The following is a 14,997-nucleotide window of genomic DNA, read 5'->3' as shown; positions in this document are numbered from 1 at the left end:
GAAGCTATGGCTGGGCTGTGCCTCGGATTTGTTGGGCACAGGTCGGGAGAGCTTGTGGCAGTTTGTGCTGAGGGGTTTGCTCGATTGGTTATTCACTGGTGGTGGCCTGGCCAGTCAATCGACTTGTAGGCGCAGCCTGTCATTAGGTTCTTGAGGTTTGTGCTCTCGAGGTTCGGGGCGTTACTTCGTTGTATCTTCGCTTTAATACTAATATTCATTGTCTGATTTAACTGACTGTTATGTACTGGCGCTTAACTCATTCTATTTCACAGATTGCCAGATTTAAGGGTAATGGTTCAATGGGGTGTTAGTAATCAGAGTGGATTAGAACGAGTTGGCGTCTACAATACACCAACACTAACACACATACACCAATACTTACATGCACACATGCACCTATAACTAGCTGTAAAAGACCAGTGGGCGGGACAATGGTGCCTACCCAACAGTTGTAGGTGGGGTGTTTGGCTTAGCTACATGACTTGGTCCGGCAAGCCCATAAACATCAATTGGTAGACGTATTGCCTAGTGAAAAGACAACGCAGATGGGCGAATGCCAGGGGATGCGTTGATAAAAGCAGAATAGAATAGCAGAAGAACCGTAAAGTAAAGTACCCAAAGCACCTAAGTACCCAAAATAGAAGCCCGGGATGGCTCTATTTTCCTAGCTACCTCTGATTTCGCGCGCAATTTTCGAACGACAAGCATGTGTTGCATGCAACAACCGAGAGTAAACGAAAGCAAACATCTATTACATTCTGAGCCAAATCGAGTAGCAAACCATTGTCACCAGGGGTCGTCCAATTTCCATGTATTTGACCTGAGAGCCCCATACAAACTTAAATATCGTCTCATGATCCTATTCTCCTAGAGAACTTCAACTTAGGAACACCGATTACAGGAAATGCCATCAAAGCGTAGTTGCTTTGAAAAGTTTCGAGGAGCAAACCAAGAAAGTAGAATGAAACCCATTCTCAAGGTCACGGTGTTAGGGCATGCCGCGGTATACAATTTTAGAAGTTCGGTGTATCTGGTGGTTGACGATCTACAGGGGATAGACAAAATGATCGGGACAGGCAAAATTTTCACTTTCCAAAAAATGTTCAACTAGCTGTAACTTTTCGAAAAGTGCTTCAAATATTCTCAAATTTTTGCTGTAAGTTCTTCAACTAGTTGTGTATCAGTGGACACAATTTGGAAAAGATCGGACAATTCTTCACGAAGTTATAAAGATTTTTGGAAAAGATAAAATTATCCGATAGCCAAATTTGAGCTGTTATATCTCCGGATTCAATGAACTGATTGCAATGAAATTTTGACCATTCATGACTTGTATAATGAACTCTGGAAAACATTTGACTTTACTTGAAAATTTTAACAAGCAAAAAAGTTATAGCAATTTTATTTTTTTCACGATTTTTTAGTAAATTGGTCTATTTTTAATATGCATCCCATTACTTTTTCAATTTATTGGCGGTTATGTTGTTACTTTCCTTCAAAACGCATTTATATATAAGTCAATTGAAGGGAAACTAAATGAACTATAATTTGCATCTTGAATTTTGAAACGATGTTGATGTTTTGGATAATTTGGTGTATTATTAGAAAAATAATCTAACCGTTATAATTTTCTTCCGTCTTAAGAATATTAAGTTAAGTCAATGGTTTTTCATAGCTCATTATATAAGTCATAAATGGTTAAAATTTCATTGCATTCGGTTTATTGAGTCCGGAGATATAACAGCTCAAAGTTGGCTATCGAATAATTTTATCTTTTTCAAAAATCTTTATAACTTCGTGAAGAATTGTCCGATCTTTTCCAAATTTTGTCCACTGATACACAACTAGTTGAAGAACTTACAGTAAAAATTTGAGAATATTTGATGCACTTTTCGAAAAGTTACAGCTAGTTGAACATTTTTTGGAAAGTGAAAATTTTGCCTGTCCCGATCATTTTGTCTATCCCCTGTATGCGTAAAATTCGCGTTAAGTCAACGATGAAGGCGATGAAGCGATGGATGGATACATATTTTTATTGGTGAGCTTGTTTCATGTTTTTTAACATGTTGCGCCCATTAGCTTTTTTACCATTTCTATTGTCTTAGTTAATCGCGGAGTAGCAACTGCGAAAGATCATCATCTATGCTCTGATTGGTTGAAGTGTTGTTCGTGCTCGACGCATACCCCGAAGGGTTTGGTTTTTGTGCACAGCAATCATTGTGCATTTTCAATGCAGAGTAATCACTTTTGAAGGGTGCATACTGCATATCCTTGGGGGTTTCTGGACCTGGAGAAAAGTAAAAAAACGCGTTTATTACGATAAAAAGTTTTGATCACCTTGAGGAATAAAAAAGTTTGTATTCCTTCCTGTCAATCAGGATATTGAAGGAAACAGGACATTCGACAAATAGAGTAGGCTGCCGGAGAAATGAAACATTCAGGGGAATGAAATTCGAGGAAAAGTATTGACCTAAGCAGTGTTATTGCTCGACTCATACAATTGGGTTTCCCGGGCAGAAAAGAATTACAAAACAATTGCAAGTTTTACCATTCAAAAAGAATTACTGAATGGTAAAATTTGTCATTGGTTTGTTTGAAATAAGTGACAAAAGGGCAAAAATAATAACTGACATTGTTTGATAAAATAACTAAAGAATGTCAAATTTTGACATTACAATGGCAAACCAAGAACGAAAAAATTAAGATTGAGAATTGCAAAATATACCATTACTGAGTTATTGAAAATAGAACAATATCAAAATTAGTTATTCTCTTGTCATCCAAAAGAAGGGTATATAATGTTGTTTATTCCAATAACAAAATGAAAACTTATAAGTTTTTTGGATGGAAAGTAATTGCAAACAAATATCAAAATTTACCATTAGAATAACCAAAATTCAAATTTTTTCATTATGTTGTTCTTGATAAGTGCCAAAAACTGCGAGTTCATCAAACTCGCAAAAGGTCAACAATATCTCACCAATTGCAAAATTTGTTATGATAGCAAAATAAGACATTCAGTAGTTGTTCTTCCTAATTTTAAAATGACAAGCGAATGACATAGGGTCTGGGACCATTTGGGCAGGAGCACCTATTTTGGGCACTTGCTGCTATAACTCAGTCAATTTTGAACCGATTGACTTAATTTTTGAGACACGATCAGATAGGCACAGTATCTAGCCGTGTTCAAAAATTCAAGTCAATCGATTTGAAATTGACTGAGTTATAGCAGCAAGTGCCCAAAATAGGTGCTCCTGCCCAAATGGTCCCAGACCCTATTTTGATATGATATCATATTATGCTATTCACATGTTGTTTTGAGCTCTTTATAAAGAACTCATGAATGACAAAATAAGTTATAACAATAAAATTTGTTATTCTTTTGTTTTTGGTTTGCCATTCACCTCTACCCGGGTTCTTACCTTTTTTGATTAACGTTTTCATATGACCATAACCACTAATCTGGGTCTATCTTATTCCAGAAACTGGCCATCAAAATCCGTGACTCGGATGGACAGCGCAACAAGGTTGACAGTGATGCAGTGACGGTAAAGGTGTACTTCGAAAATCCACGCACGCGCGCCATCAAGAATTACAAAATGTTCCTCCTCAATGAGAACACACTGACGGAAGCGCTGGAGGAAGCCTACAGGGTGCTACATGTGAAGGGCATTGTGCCGATGGAACGTTGCCGATTGGTGGGATACGATCGCCATACGGAGTGGATCGAAAAGAGCTTCGAAGGACAGGAGGGAGAAAGAGTAAGTTGAGTGTAGCTCTTTTAGCTTCCTATGGTAATATTTTCCTTTTATTTTGTAAAGATTGATGAGGTTATGCGACAACTGAACAGATCAAGCGAATTGTTGCTGGAAACGCGTGAAGAGCACGAAGTATTCGAACCATATCTGTGTGATGGTTTGATGACGAAGGTTTACCGAGTAGACATGGCCACCCGAGACGTTGACGGACCGTTCTCGGTGAGGGTGAGCAAAACTCAAACCGTGTTGGACTTCAAGCAAATTCTGGCGCGCAAATTTGGGTTGTATGAGAAGACTTTGGTGTTGGGCTTGAACGATTACAAGAAGGGCAGCAAAATTTTGTCCAACAACGATGCCACATTGAAGGAAGAGGACATGATTGAATACTCCAAGGTGTTCGTGGCTGTAAACAATCCTGATGATCCAGAGTATGGTACCAGATTTAAACAGTTTGTGTCGACGTTGGATCATCTGATTGGAATATATTTCGTTCTACCGAACATGGAGCCAGGTGAGTTTGTTGCAAGGATAATAAGACGAGATTTTCTGTAGTGTTAGACCGTTCGCAATGCTGTTTTATTTTGTATGGCGAGTTTTAAAATTTTTAAAACTCGCCATACAAAATAAAACAGCATTGCGAACGGCCTTAGAGTTAGCTTCTATGATCATGTTGTAATTGGAATTTGAAATGATTTTTTAGTTATAGTCTTCTTTTGGCTGTTGTATCGTCGGAGAGTCATTTTTTGCATTTCAATTCCCATAATTTTAATTGATTCAGTTTAATATAAAGTCCTTTCTTGAAGATATAACATGTATTGGTGAGTGTATGCTACCTTGGTTTAATAAAAAATAGTAAAACAAATACCATATTCCGGTCATTGTACAATGGATACAGTAAGCAAATTTATGGCTGTTGTATCGTCGGAGAGTCATTTTTTGCATTTCAATTCCCATAATTTTAATTGATTCAGTTTAATGAATTCCTTTCTTTTTTTTACAGACACGTTGAAAAAGTTGTCTATTCCACCATACGTCCCCAAGGCGCTGCCTCAAATGAATGGTAACGCATCCGACGTACATATGGCCAACACGGACAGCAACAGCGAGGACAGCAGTTTGAGTGACAACGACCGGACGCTGGTGGAAGACGACGTCCACACGCAATTGAATGGCGAAGTCAGCAATTTGCATTTCACCAACGGCGTTTCAACGACCACCACCGCCACTACCAATGGTTTCAAGGACGCCGATGAGGACGACGAGGAGGAATCGTATCTGGCGGAGTGTAGGAATAATGACTACTACTTCAAAGTGGCTCCGCTGGTGTACCACAGTGCGCACAACGAATCGGGACCCCAGGAAGAAACCGGAAGCAGTAGCAGTAGTGATAACGAAAAAGTGATTAAAGTGAGTGAAACAATGCTGATTAAAAAAAAAAAGTACAAGGTTTCATTTGTTATTGCTTGATTCTCTTGTAGGTTCTGATTGACAAACGTGCCAATCATGGATACCTAAAGTATAGACTGCAGTCATATTTGAAAGTGCCAATGGAGTATTTCAAGTTATTCAAAAACTTGACAGTTAATCTGCAGGAAATCACTCTACTCAAGGAGGAGCTAAATGCGTACAAGTAAGTGATTCATTGATGACGTTTGTGTGATCTCCGTACTGATCATTTATATGTCCTCGTTTCACAGGGACGGCGATCGTCTAACGATCGAACTTGGTCGCGTTCTGCGCAAAGGTGAGTATAAGATAAACCTGTACTACTTCAACGTGAACGATGTCGTTGACGACCTCGATAATTTACCGCTCCTGTGTAACTGGATTGTTCGCAACGGGCAAGAGGTGGGTCAAATCAAAAAGGACGTCCTAGCTCATTTGGCTACCTCCGATAGCAAATACAATAACCTAATGCACGAGCGCTGTCGACTGCGGAAGAAATGCTGGAAGAGCATCTCCAAGGTGTACACTGACGAGCAAAAGATTGGGGAAGATGTAGCACTGACCACCAGCGCTGATGTAAGTGTAAATCATTTTAGATATACGATGCATTATTAATTTCCTCCATCTTCCTACAGATGATCCTGCAAGAAGTGGAAGACCTCCCGAGTGTGACGCCCACGCATTACAACGATGTAGTGCTCTTTATCCGACAGTGGCATCCAAGCGAGATGAAACTAGGCAAAATGCAGGAAATCCTATTTCCAAGTACGCCCTATCCCTGCCAGAATCCATCTCCAATTTGAATGTTCTACATGTATGTTCTTATTTCCCCTTTTTTCCAGATAAATGTGAACTGAAGAATCTCCTTTCCAAAATTAGTGAGATTCCTGAGGACAACATCGAGTACGCCAAACTGCAAACACGCGAATCGGTGTCGGTTCTACAGATCCATAATAGCCTACAATGGACGTCGACTCCGAAACGGTCCGACGATTACGATTGCAGTAGTTTCCAGGATGGCAACGTCGTGTACTATAGGTATGTGACTTTATTTTTCCTCTTGTATTGAAGGTCTGGCTCGTCCATTTTTCCGATTTTGTATCTTTATATCTGCTTTTTTCCATGTTATCTTCATAAACAATTCATGTACCTATATGAAATCATACCAAGTGGCTTTTAATTTATTAAATAAACATCAGCTTCATCATAATATATCCCTGGCCAAGTTCGCAGGGGTTGACGGTATTGAAGTGAAGGAGTTTCATTTTGATTATTGTAATGTAGTGTTCTTTAGTGAAACATATCACCTTTTTAACACTTTAATGCGCCTCCAACGGTTCATCACGAACTGGCTGCTGCAGATGGAGTATGGCTGATCATATGCATCAGACATGCTCGATAAACACGGAGGAACCGTCAGGGCTCAATAGAGTCTATTCCCAAGCAATAGTTCCAAGTCGGTTGAATTTGAGAAGGTATTGATGATCGTTACAAATCCTAATAAAAGTATTATAGGATTTGTGACAGGTTTTGAAACCTTTTACAGCCAGCTGACTTCAAAATGTTGTTTGGGCTCTATTTCCCACGTTTTTTGATTGATTTTAATTAGTAATTTATTGATGTCATAGTCGCTTTTTCGAATTTTTACAATGTTAGTTGGTCATATTTTCTTTAAATAAAGTAATTAAAATCGACCGAAGAACTAATAGTGGGAAGGAGATTTGCAGCACTTAATTGTGCTGATAGATTCGAAGTTAACGTGCGAACACTTAAACGCATTGTTGACGTCAATGCGTTCGACGTGACATTTTGGACAAAAACTAACTGCTTTTATTAACTGAACAACGCTACTTGTGTATGACTAGGTTGAGAAAATGACATGGTTTATCTAGGTAGGACCGATAGGACAATTGAACGAATTTGAATATTTTTCATAGTATTTGTAGTGGAATGAATACCTAATAAACAAGTCATCTTTATTATTTTAAAATTTTATTGCAATCAACTGACCAACTTGGCGTATTTTTGTTTATCTCTTAGATGGTATTATGACACCAACAGAAAAATATCAGAAGTTCAGTTACATGTTTCTGTGGGTTTTGGACCGATGATAATTTTAGGACACAAGAGATGAACACAGAGAAGTAGAAAACAAATAGCGAAATCAAGAAAACAATTTGACCTAGGATTGACTATATTTTAACATACGGGGTTCGAGTGATTCGCTGAAAAAAAAGCATACGACAACTGACTTAACGAGGAGAAATACATATTGAACGGAACCATACCACAAAATGAAACAAGAAGACAAACACAAATTGTGTGACCATAACACTACATAGGCAAATGAGGCAATTCAAGTTACTCTCAACTTAGTGCGCACTCCTGTGCACATCATTGCAGCTTACTTTCCTGGGTCATCGAATCGTACGATCCTCAACAACTTTAAAAGAGACCTCAGGAAGATCACCAATTTTACGGAACCTTTTTTCGTTGTTGGTGATTTCAACTCTAAACATAGTCAGTGGCTTTGTTCGAGGAAAAATAAAGCAGGAGAAGTTCTTTTTCAAGAAAGTGAAAGCTCAAATTTCTTCGTACACCACCCCGACAGTTACACTCGCATATCCCCGGGCGGAATACACTGCTCAGTATTAGACTTGGTGCTATCGAACAACCGCGTTAACATGACTGTACCCAAAACATGTCAAGAACTTTGTTCAGACCATTACCCTGTTGTGTTTACTGTCAACCCTGATAGCCCAATTGAAATCCATGTGCGTAGCTATAAAAACTACAATCGCGCTGATTGGAGCCGCTTTGCCAATTCCGTTAAAAGAAGGCTTGATCTAACAACAGAATTACTGAATAACCTGGACTCCACCGAAAAAATTGACGACAGCATCCATGCATTCGTTACAGCTTTGAATGCAGCCGAAGCAGAATCGGTTCCTGTTGTTAATATCTCTAAGAAGAAACACGACCTCCCTCTCCAAACCAAGCTGTTGATTCGTTTAAGGAACGTTCGAAGAAGACAATTCTACAGGACGAGAGATCCTCTCATGAAGACGGTAGTTGATACACTTACCCTGAGGATTCGTGAGCAGTGCGCAGCCCATAGGTACAAGAATTTCGAACATACGATTCGAGATTTGACCCAAGGAAGCCAAAATTTTTGGAAAATTAGCAGACACCTTCGATCTACAATTAAGTACCAACCCCCTCTGCGAGATGGAGATCGTCTCATGGTCTCTAATAAGGAAAAGGCCAACACACTGGCGACCAACTTTGCTCGTGCTCATAACAACATTCTTCGGAGTGACCAAAGAACAGTCGAGGAAGTAAATCACACGATGGAGGTACTTGCTGATTCCAACGAGATGAACCTTGACCCTTCCACCCTAGCAAAACCTACAGAGATCAAGGAAATCATCAAGCGCCTTAAAAGCAAGAAATCACCGGGTCAGGATGGAATCCGTAATGCGTTGCTTAAACACCTACCCCGAAAGGGTCTGGTCTACCTAACTAAAATTTTCAATGGATGCATTAAACTGATGTATTTTCCCTCTATGTGGAAACATGCAATAGTAGTGGCCATTCCTAAGCCCAAAAAAGATGTTACGCTGCCTACCAACTACCGCCCCATCAGCCTGCTTAGCAGCCTTAGCAAAGTGCTTGAACGGATCATCCTCAATCGGTTGAATCGGCATTTGGATACCAATGCAGTGATTCCGAATGAACAATTTGGATTTAAAGCTGGCCACTCTACTAATCATCAACTAACTCGAATAAGGAAAATAGTGAAGGAAGGATTTGTTACCAAAAAATCGACTGGAATGATTATGCTAGATGTGGAAAAAGCTTATGATTCTGTTTGGCAGGAAGCAATAATCTACAAACTACATAGAAGCAACTGTCCGCTGTACATAGTGAAGTTGATACAATCATTCCTTCTCGAGCGAACATTTCAAGTGTCAGTCAACGAGTGTAGGTCAGAAAAGTTCGACATTCCATGCGGCGTCCCCCAGGGATCAGTTTTAAGCCCTACGCTCTACAACGTTTTCACCAGTGACGTCCTTATGGTTGACGGAGTTACTTACGCATTTTTCGCGGATGATACGGCGTTCCTGGTTTCTGACGTCGATCCGAGAATCATCAGCTGCAAACTTCAACATGCGCAGAACAAACTAGAGGAATTCCAGCAGAAGTGGCGTATTAAGACGAATGCTGCAAAGACCCAGGCAATCTTCTTCACGCGAAAGAGAGCTCCAAGACACCTACCAGCAACTGAACTCAGCGTAAATGGAATCAGGATTCCATGGAAAAATGAAGCTTGCTACTTGGGGTTAACCATGGATGAAAAACTACTGTTCGACAAGCACATCAATAGTAGCATCAACAAAGTCAACGGTTTGACACGGTCAATGTATTCGTTGATCAATCGCAGATCATCCCTCCAATTGGCGAACAAACTACTTCTTTACAAGTGTGTGTTCAGGCCAGTCCTCACCTACGGCTGCCCAGTGTGGCAAAGTTGTGCTCTGTCCCATCTAAGACGCCTCCAGGTTAAGCAGAACAAGCTATTAAAGATGATCTTCGATTTGCATCCCTGGTTTCCAACAGATGAACTTCACCAAATTGCTGAAACAGAAACTATCATCGAATTTGTTCAAAAGGCAACAAACAGGTTCAAAACATCTTGTGAGATGTCCACAAATCCACTAATCGTGAACATTTTTCCATAAAAGCTGTGATATTTTAGTATAGATTAGGTTAAGCTTAGTTAAGTTATTCGAAGGTTTTTGCTGAATAATTTTTCCCTTCCATTGTTCAAATTTACTGTTCAACCATAATTTCTCCATAGGGACTTACTGATTCATTCGCAGCTGAAAGTGTTACAAATCTCTGCCAAGCCTAACAAAATTGTAAAAGCCATGATTTCTGATAAATAAATAGTGCAAATAAATTAAATTAAAATTAAATTACATAGGCAAATCCTGACTGACTGACCAATTGAAAACTTTCCAATCTTCTACCGTAACTTTTTGAGTCAGTTTGCAACAGTGTCTTAATGGATATCATTTTCCGCGTACGGCTGGCAAACTGCTTCTGAAAGATTACGTACTCTTTTATATCTTCGGGTCTAGTGTAGAGGTTTCAACTCTATTCAGAGTGCAGCTAGAAAAATAGCAAAAAAATCAGCTTCATCATAATAATTGTCCTATTTTATTCTTCCACATCGCAGAGACAAAACCGAACCGCTAGCGGAGCTGACGGCCGAACAACGCAAAGAGCTGACCAAGAAAGACATTCGCAACAACTCGACGTACTCGCCGCGCAAGGAACGTGCGCTCAAGATCTACGTGGATGCCTCGCCAAAGAAGGCCGACGACTGATTGCAGCTGACGACGGCCGAGTGCAGCAGTGGTACAAAGCGAAGGAAGTGTTGCATCTGATCGAAAGGGAGAAGTCGAAGTCTGAGCCAGTAGGAAGGGGGAGGAAAAGTGTCGCCCGCGTCCGGTGATAGCGCACAGGAGCAACATTAAACTAGCTTTTACAGAGAGCGAAAAAAAAGCAAACCAATGAGACACAGAAGCGAGCTATTAGAATTGCACGGCATGCAGATTTTATGTAAAAAGCAAAAACAACGTAAATGAGCCATTTTCTGCGCATTCTTCAAACCCTTAGATGAGTCAAACCGGCAACTTAAATATGATTCGGAATAAAGTGCTTTCTTGAAGATATAACATGTATTGGTGAGTGTATGCTACCTTGGTTTAATAAAAAAAATAGTAAAATAAATACCATATTCCGGTCATTGTACAATGGACACAGTAAGCAAATTTATGAGACACATTTCGTTCGATGTGTTTTTTGTCGAATGATTTTGTTTTTATTTTTCTGTTAGGTTTGCTCACTGCACCCTATGTGCGACAAACAAAGAATTCAAAAGCTGCGCAGATTTATGGGCATTTACGATTGATTATTCAAGAGCTGTTGTATTATAAATTCACTTCGGTGTGGAATTGGGATAGATCCAAAGAGTCTACTGTCCAATTCCTGTTAAATGAGCTCGTATAGTAATGAGTAATTTTTTTACATTGATTTGTACTTGAATAATTATCTACTGTTATCTTTGTTTAAGAAGAGGGATTGAGAGTCGATTTGGAAATTATTTTTTATGTTTGATACTGTGGTCTTTATTTGTTTATCTAAATTATCTTTGATCAAACATCAGTTGGAGATTTTTTGTGACAGTTTTTGCCTTTAGTAAAATATTTTTATTTAACTTTTTTGACCAGTACTTTTGAAAGAGACTGTCCAGATATTGTGTAAAGGTGCAAAGTTATAATAATCTAGATTATGACCATAACAAAGATATGCTTGTGGGAGCTTCATTTATCTGTGAATGCGCTTAGGCCTATCGTGAATTATTTATATCCATAGTATTTCCTACGTTGATGAAACTGTTCCTGTACCTCATCAATTCATATCATAGTCTTGTGCATCATAGCATAATCATCAATTATCATCATAATTAGCATAGAATTTGCTATGAATTCCCATTACCTCTTTTTTGTTGAAGAAGCGCGCATCGACCCATCATCCCTTGTCTTTTTATACAGTTATCGTTCAGTTTATCCTTTGTACCTACTGTTGTATCAACTGGTCATTGACGTTTCTACATAAATTTCAAAAATACGTGAAGCAAATGTGAGAATAAAATTTACTTACTGCTCTGAGATGGACACTGTTTTGTACACCTTTCCGTTGGCGTATCACATTTATTTCCCATTGAAAGTCCTTTAAGTCTTCTAATGCACAAAGCCAGTTTGATGTCCACATCATATGCAGTGACCACTTTTGTAAATCTGAGTGATTGAGTATCAGGTATCAGAAGGCCGGCTCCAGAGGCACGTTATCCTCCATTTGGGACATTTGTGCCATCGCCAAAATAACAGCCTATTTCATCATCTACCTGAGGAAAAAGGATTTGGATGGGGATAGGGACAAGTAGGGAAATAGGAAAAATACCCTGGAAGAGGGTACTAACGCACAAGCGTACCACAATGGTTTCAAACAGCGCCCTGAAAAGGGCACTGTAATAACGCATAAAGCGAAAGAGAGCTTATAGCTCTTTACCACAGCGGGTTAAGAGCAACAGAATATCCTGAAGATTCAGGTTTCTGAAGTCAGTTTCACTTAATAAGTGTTTTCGGAATACTCGGAAACGCAGTTGCGCGAAAACTGGACAGTTACATATCAAATGATACGAAGTTCCATAAGGGGCTGTCCATAAACCACGTGGTCATTAGGGGGGGGTTCGGCCAATGACCATTTTGTATGGACAAATAAAAAAATTTGTATGGACTGATGACCATGGGGGGGGGGGGGGGGGGGTTGAAAAGTCCCAAAAAAAATGACCACGTGGTTTATGGACAGCCCCTAATCGGATTCACAGCTATCACAGGCAAATGAATCAGCTTGCTGAATATTCGCCGTGTGATAGCTGAGTCGGCAGTGGCCAGTAGTATGGGACACGCTTGTATGGAAAAAATAAATCCTCGCTCCAGTCGACTTTTTAGATCCCATTTAGGTCCCATATGAACTGTACAAAATTTCAGCGCAATCGGTTCAAAGTTTACATAGGATTTACTATGGGAAAAATTACACTTTCAAACAAAAATCCTAGAGGTCGCCCCTTGTCTCCTTAATTTAAATCGATCAATGCTTCTTGTAGAAAACTCATTTATGAAACTTTCCTTCGAAAACCGCAAAACAATTGGATGCTTGTGAAAAAAGTTATTGATTTATTACCGATTAGTGATCCGACGAACGGCTTTTTGTTTTGTTTTATCAGCAGCACTGTAGCTGCTGCCTTGGCTGCTGCTGTTTCTGGGGGTGGTGATTCCACCCGCATGCATGCACCAACGGCAGCAGCAGTGCTGCTGATAAAACAAAACAAAAAGCCGTTCGTAACCAAGCATTGGTTGGTTCACATGAAGAGGCACGTTGGCCAGATGAACATCACGGATGTGATGATCCACAATACGTTCTAAGCATTTCAGAAGAAAAGAGGTCAAACTGATAGGTCTGAAACTCTTTTTTTTCATTTCATTTCATTTATTTATTTCCCAATAAACTTAAGACAAAAGTCTTTTGTGTTTTAGATTTTTTATGATACATGAAGTGCGTCGAATGCATGAAGTTGACAATTTCTGTAACTGACTAATTATTTATCTAAGTTGCTCTAGAAATGCCCTCTTGAATTGTACAAACGAAGTCATGAATTGTAGATCAGTTGGCAAAGAGTTCCAATTGTAAATGCTTCTAACTAGAAAAGAGTTAGAATGGTGTGAAGTACGGCAAAGAGGCATTGAAAATTTAACCCCCCTTTGACTTCTCAAGCGAATAAGTTTGCTAAACAGATAGTTGGGACATTTTTTGTTTATTATTGGATGTAATAAGAGTATGGATCTTGCTTCTGGAAAATTATTGAATGAACAACCAATCAATGATCTGTGCAGGTGAGAAACTCTAGCATATCGATTCAAGTTATATACATATCTTACACAACAGTTGAGAGCTTTTTTCAGTTTATTCAGAGCAATTGTGGATGCCTGGGTGGTAACAAAATCACAAAACAGAAAATGAGGATATATTAAACTTTTAAACAAATTCAACTTAGTGTCTTGTCGCAAGAAATCAGCATTATAACGCAGAGTACGCAAAACTGAATATATTTTTCCACATTGTTTTGAAATAAAACTATCCCATGATAGATTACTTTCTAGGGTTACTCCTAAACTTACTACAGTATTTGAATACATAATCGGAAAGTTATTCAAAACTATCTCGGGTCTGTCTTGGTTTTGATTCTGGCGAGTAATATAACACGCTTGGGTTTTACGTGCATTGAGCATCAACGAGTTTTCGGTGGCCCATGATGAAATCAAAGATAAACAATCATTTATTAAAGTTGCAGCATTCTCATTAGACAAATTAGAAACATCCACATATATTTGTACGTCGTCTGCAAATAAATGAATCTGGCATCCATTGAGTCTTAAAGGCAAATCATTTATATAAATAGAAAACAGTAGTGGTCCTAGTACAGATCCTTGTGGCACTCCTGATACTATTGGAAGAAACTCAGAGAAACTACCATTTATGAAAACAGTGTCCTTTCTGACAGATATGAGCGAATTAGGTGAACTGCATCGTAACTAAAGCCAAAATAATGTTCTAATTTTTTGCATAATTTATTGTGAGAGATAGTATCAAATGCTTTAGAAAAGTCAAGCAATAAGAGAACAACAGATCCTCCTTTATCTAGAACAACTCCTATGTCATCACAGACTTTTATCATTGCTGTTTTGATGCTATGTCCTTTCCGATAACCCGATTGATACTGAGATAAGAGCTGATTTTCTGCCAAGTAAACTGTTATTTGATTTTTCAACAATTTTTCAAAAACCTTGGATAGTGCGCTCAAAATACTGATAGGTCGCAGGTTTTCCAAAGAGCTCACTGTCGATTTCTTCTTTATTGGAATTATCTTGGAATGTTTCCATGCTTTCGGGTAAATTCCGCTCATGATTATGCTATTAAAAATGTGCTTTAAAGGCTTCAAAACTAGTGGGAGTATCATTTTTATAAATTTCAGAGGAATTTCGTCGAGACCAACAGCGTTTGATTTAACATCATGAATTGCGTTAACTATATGACAATCTTCAAGTTCGTTAAACCTGAAAGATGATGTACATGCATGATTGTTTTCTTCTGGAGCAGATAG

The 14,997-nt window shown here is 38.9% G+C and overlaps 1 protein-coding gene across 3 annotated transcripts in view; it reads left to right on the top strand.

Moving 5' to 3' along the window:
* The window catches only part of LOC109420802 (ubiquitin carboxyl-terminal hydrolase 47), a 74,298-nt gene extending 62,354 nt beyond the window's left edge, over nucleotides 1-11,944 (top strand). For all 3 annotated transcript variants that reach the window (XM_062852320.1, XM_062852322.1, XM_062852321.1), the window contains exons 8-15: nucleotides 3,483-3,761; nucleotides 3,822-4,269; nucleotides 4,759-5,165; nucleotides 5,237-5,388; nucleotides 5,456-5,780; nucleotides 5,840-5,969; nucleotides 6,047-6,242; nucleotides 10,447-11,944. In XM_062852320.1, coding sequence (XP_062708304.1) covers nucleotides 3,483-3,761; nucleotides 3,822-4,269; nucleotides 4,759-5,165; nucleotides 5,237-5,388; nucleotides 5,456-5,780; nucleotides 5,840-5,969; nucleotides 6,047-6,242; nucleotides 10,447-10,597 — 2,088 coding nt within the window. In that variant the 3' untranslated portion in view covers nucleotides 10,598-11,944. The remainder of the gene's footprint in view (nucleotides 1-3,482; nucleotides 3,762-3,821; nucleotides 4,270-4,758; nucleotides 5,166-5,236; nucleotides 5,389-5,455; nucleotides 5,781-5,839; nucleotides 5,970-6,046; nucleotides 6,243-10,446) is intronic.
* Nucleotides 11,945-14,997: the final 3,053 nt, after the last annotated feature.

This window comes from Aedes albopictus, chromosome 2 (genome assembly GCF_035046485.1).
Source record: "Aedes albopictus strain Foshan chromosome 2, AalbF5, whole genome shotgun sequence".
In the NCBI taxonomy this organism is placed as follows: Eukaryota; Metazoa; Arthropoda; class Insecta; order Diptera; family Culicidae; genus Aedes; species Aedes albopictus.
Note: the sequence above shows the minus strand (reverse complement) of the source record. Positions and strands in the feature narration are given on the sequence as shown.